At 47.8% G+C, this 5,216-nt stretch overlaps 1 protein-coding gene across 1 annotated transcript; it reads right to left on the bottom strand.

Annotated features, from left to right (window-relative positions):
• Window positions 1-3,350: 3,350 nt before the first annotated feature.
• On the bottom strand, window positions 3,351-4,066 carry LOC125555462 (uncharacterized). Its single transcript, XM_048718410.2, has one exon. It carries the CDS (start codon window positions 4,025-4,027, stop codon window positions 3,491-3,493), a length of 537 nt encoding a protein of 178 aa, XP_048574367.1. The 5' UTR covers window positions 4,028-4,066; the 3' UTR covers window positions 3,351-3,490.
• Between the last annotated feature and the right edge of the window lie 1,150 nt (window positions 4,067-5,216).

The raw sequence follows: 5,216 nt of genomic DNA, 5'->3' as shown, positions 1-5,216 counted from the left end.
CGCCAAGCAGTGCATTTTTAAAGAAATACACATGCGAAAAATATTGTTGTGGTCTACGGATGCGAGTATTTCACCTTCTCGAAAACTAATTTAGATCACAAATGCAACAGGGCAAGTAAATTTTGGTTTTCTAACACAACCACTGCTCTAGTGCAAATATGATCTTTCACATGAAACTCTGAAAATATTGGATGGAACAGAGGGATCCATGATGGGGTCATTATTTACCAAGAGAGTACCAATCAGATGGTGAAAGTGAGAGGTGTGAGAGACGCTGGCCCCCTGTATGCTGCTGGCGGTTTGCCAGTTTTCCACTGCCGACCTCCTCTGGCTAGCTGCTCCTCCCACGGTCCCACTGCCTCCCGCCATCCGTTGCACCACATGCCGGTGTCCCGCCGTCTGTTGCGCCACCAGCCAGTCTCCTGCTATCTATCACCACTGGCCGGCCCCTGCCATGGGAGAGGAGCAGGGCCGTCTCCAGGAATTCGGGGCCCCGGTGCGAAAAGTAAAATGAGGCCCCAAAAAACATATAATAATTTAAGCATAATTACTTAACTATATAATTTTAATTTATGTTATTCCGTACAATGTTTAGAAAATTCTCAAGTATCAATGCAAAATATTAAAACCAATATGCTCACCTCATGCTCTATTGGAAAGTGTCATCTGTCTTGTGTTCCTTGAATGAAGTCTTCATAATTAATCTTCACCAACATATCATTTGAGCGAATTCTATTAAATGATAATAAAGAAAACCTTCTAGAGAACTTGTCATAAGAACCATGCTCCATATATTCTCTTTTAGGACCCTTTTGCAGCAAAATATCAATCTTTTTAGGATCAAGTCTATCCCCATTTCTAGAATCAAATATATCAGGCGAAACATAATTATTCATGTCATCTGATTAGGGTCATGATCTTCATCAGCAATATTGCCATCACTACCTTCGTCAATTTCTGTAGCGGTAGCCTCAACCGCATGTGCATTATCACCATGACCATGATCACCTTCATGAATTTCTGCAGCGATAACTCTACCTCTACTACATTATCATCATGACCATCATCAATATTAGCATCTAGATTTTGATTTTCAGAATTAGTTTGAGGTTCTTCCACAACAAATTTATCAAGGGCACCCCTTTGAGATTGAGCATCTTCTAATTTCTATTCCTTCTTACACTTTAAGGCACCAGAATCATACTTTCTTCTAGAACTAGAATGCATGATTTTTTCTGTTTATGAACCAAACAAAAATAATATCATTTCATTTGAACTGATGAACTCACATATATTATAGTCTTGTAACTTGTATAGATAGTTAGAATAAGACAGAACCTTGATTTTGGACTTGGACGACAGGACGAGCAACTATTGATGATGGTCACAGTAGTGTATCAATGCATCTGAACTTCAACAACTAGACAAAAATTGTGTCAAAACCTCTTAGTAAAATCTTAGTACAACTTTGCAGTTTGTATTAAAATTAAAGAAAAGAAGAGGAGCGTAGGGCACCGGTTGCGGCTGGCCGTTGGCCTTCTGTTCGCCGGCGCGGCGGCGTTCGACGCTCGCAAGTCCCATGCAGTTCCGCTTCTGCTCGTCGCCTGGCTGCAAAGCGATCTCCACCAAGCCGCCGATTCAGTCGTCCCAAAAAGATCGATCGCGCCGCCGCAGAGAAACGAGATGGAAAGCGAAGAGAGATTAGGGAATAGAGAACGGCACAATACATACACGTACTGCACTGGGGCTGTCCTTTCGTCTACGATCGTTGGGATCGATCCACGCGTGGATGGGCAGCGCATATGGGTCGAGGCCTTGAGCGGACCAGGCCCAGGATGGTCAAATCGAGTGTTTTCAGCCTTCAGGTGACACAAGAGGCAACGTAGTGCCCAAAACTGATTTTTTTTTTAGACTACACATACAGGTATATGGACCCTGATCGGGGGCCCCAGGATTTTGGGGGCCCTGTGCGAGTGCACAGCTTGCACAGGCCCTTCAACGGCCCTGGAGAGGAGAACATGGGGGTGTGGCAGTAGAGGCTATGGGAAGAAGATGGGGTTGCGCCACCAGCCAGATCCCGCCGTTCGTTGCCACTCGCCGGCCCCTGCCATGGGAGAGGAGAACGTGGGTGTGCAGCAGTAACAGCTGCGGGGAGAAGATGAGGTGCAGTGAGGATAGGGAGATCGCGTTACCAGGGCCGTCATTCACCGCTGCCGTAGACGCGCCGCTCCTGCTCATCGCCTCCCTGCGTGGAGCTCCTCATGGGGTCGATGAAGAAGAAACGATATGGCAAGGGCGCGATCCACCGCTCGAATCTAGATTCTAGAGATGATATGGTTGCAATGTGCTGCATCTTGAAGCTGTCGTACGCAGGAGGAGGTCAGCGACGGGGATAGAGCCACGAGATCGAGAGCGATGGAATTGGGGAAGGGGGAGTGGGAGCCTGGAGGTGGGACGACGTGCGTATGTGGGTTGATTTATTTTCTTTTGTTTTTTTTCTTTTGTGCGAGAAGGTCCTTTTTCACGTACGAGGAGAGCGGGGGTCGAACGAGGCGGGGGGTCGAGGTCGAACCATCGAAGGAGGTCGAACCATCATGACGTTCAATCCTCCTTTAATAGTAGAGATATCACTTGACTAAGACTTGGTTAAGTCTCTGTCGACTGAGACCTAGCCACATCCATTTTAAACCCCCCCCCCCCTCCACCCCAAATTTTAGTGCAAATATTGTTATTTTATTTTAATTTTTCGTTTCATTCTTCTTAAGGGGTAACAAAAATGCCACTAATTCATTCGTTCTTAGAAACTTAATTATTTTGAGTAATACTAATTTCACTAATTCATTCATAGACGGCCGCCCGGGGCAGAGCTAGTGGTGGCGACGGTCCAAATCCGGCAGCAGCGACGGACGGGTGGGATGTGGCACTGGCAGCGCCCGGGGCGGAGCCAGTGGGGGGGCACGAGCTGGTGGTGGCGGCGGCCCAAATTCGGTTGTGGTGGATTCTGGGTTGGAGTGTTGTGATGGGACCGCGTATTCTTACTCGTCTTGGTCCGGTTTAGAGGAGTAAACTCAAAATTTTACTCCTGTTTAGATTTTTAGGGTATCGGCTAGAGATGCCCTTTCGTGGAGAGGCGGTGTGAAACAGAATACAAGATCACAAACAAGTAAAGACGTGCGTATGTGTATATATGCATGTGGTAGCTAGCTGGTGTAGCATGGGGCATGCCGTGTGCATGTGGTACGTCGACGTACGGGTCATTACCAAACCACATGCGACATCGTGTAGGTACGTACCGTAGAATTTTGAAGTATTACATAGAACGTGCATGTGTATGTCTAAGTTATACTCAATGTTGTAGTACGTCGTATGGTATATTATTATGATCTTACTTTAAATTTGGAGTATTAACTGCCTGTGATACATGTCAGTTGATGCAAACATATATGCATGCCCCTTCCCCGAAAAATAATAAAAACTAGTACAGTACAAATCACACATAAAACATCGCCGCAGCACCAGCAACCAGCAGAGCCGCGAGGCCATTTCCGGTCGCCATGCTCGTCAGGCTCAATCTTCTCGCCGGCGCCGAGTTGAAGAACAACGGTCCGTTATTGTAGCCGAGCCCACCGTTGTACCCGAAACCTCCGCAGCATCCGAAGCCGCCCTGGCCACCGTTGAACCCGCTGCTGCCGAAGCCAAGGCCTTCTGCGCTGGGAAGAGTCTCGGGGACCGGCACCGGCAGCGCCGACACCACCTCCGCTGCCGGCTCGACCACGTCTGGTGGCGCCAACGGGATCTTCTTGGACGTCATGGCCGTGGCTTGCGTTGTCGCTGCACCGGCTGCAGGTACGGCGACTGTTGAACTTACCGGCGCACCTGCAGCAGCTCGGACGGGTACGTTGTCTCCGCTTGCCGCTGCTGGGGACATCGTTGGCACCGTCGTGTCCGCGGAGCACGGCGTCCACGCCGTCGCCATGACGAGTGCGAGCACTGCGAGGATCCGTGGGTACATGAGCTTGCGTGCCATCGTGGAGGGATGTGGGTTGGCGATGGGGAAGAAGATGTTAGTGTGCTGATAATTTATAGTGTGAAGTTGGTGGGAAAATAGATGTGACAAGAGTACGTGGGGGTGGATAGGCGGCTCCATCTAACACGATCACTTTAGAATGCTTGGCTCGTGCATGTCAAAATTCAGCGGAGAGAGCGGTCTCGTGGCAGTCAATTCACTTCACTACAAGTACGTCTTCGTCTTAGCCTTTTTCATCCGTGTCTGTATGTTGGTGAGCAAATCCGAGAAAGAAAATACATGCTTACCTACCAGCACGACCATGTTTTTTTTTCCGTGGATGGCAGATGGGGTTTGTTGGTAAGAGATGTATCTGCGCATGCATGGTTGCGTCTATGATTCAGTGGTGTAAAAAGAGCTTTAGCTCGGCGGTTAGGCAGAAGGTGGTGCAGCTTAATCACCCGGGTTTAATTTCTAAAGAATGTCATAGTGGGAGTAACTTAGATATTAACATAGCGCACGTCTACAAATTTTTGCTTATGTGACATGTAGTTAATGAGAAGTAGTAACATAATATGTTATTGTAACATAGCGCTTTCCAAGATAAGATGAGTCTACAAGCCATTAAATGAAGCCACATATAACACTACTAGTATGTTACTTTGCACTATGAAGGTGGTAACTTAGACTAGTGTCATATGCATGACACTAGTATAAGTTACTCCCCACTATGACCAGCCTAAAATTAACAGGTGATACACAACCTAATTACCACTCATCAGGACACAATATTGGTACTCATAAAAATATTATTTGAGGATCATGGTGGGTGTGCGGTGGGTTTGCACTGCAAGATAAAAATCATGACACTCATACAGAAAAGACGGTGTGCATCAATGTTAAGCGCAAAGGCCGGGTGAAGTAAAATTTTCTCCTAAATTTTAATGATCTCGATGCGGTGCTGGTAAGCATGCCATGAAGAAGGCGACCAAAAACAATGTAATGCATCCCTGGTCGCTTGGGCGACTCTTGAGGCACCCGCCGCCGCCAACGGAAAACTACAATGTGAAGTCACACCTCCCCTCGCTACCACCGGAGGGTGCTGCCACTGGCGGACAGCGGCGGCGTGGCGCGCTCATCTTCTTCGTTTTCCTTGATCCTCCATCATCCTGTGCTCCCCATGTAGCCCAGGTCGCCTCCCATTATCGAC

Source organism: Triticum urartu, chromosome 5A (assembly GCF_056163025.1).
Source record: "Triticum urartu cultivar PI428250 chromosome 5A, HENAU_Tu73, whole genome shotgun sequence".
Lineage (NCBI taxonomy): Eukaryota > Viridiplantae > Streptophyta > Magnoliopsida > Poales > Poaceae > Triticum > Triticum urartu.
This window is presented reverse-complemented; position numbering and strand designations above follow the sequence as displayed.

What these genes read in the sequence shown, in the direction of transcription:
- LOC125555462 (XM_048718410.2), bottom strand. Translation starts at nt 4,027, where the DNA reads ATGGCACGCAAGCTCATGTACCCACGGATCCTCGCAGTGCTCGCACTC.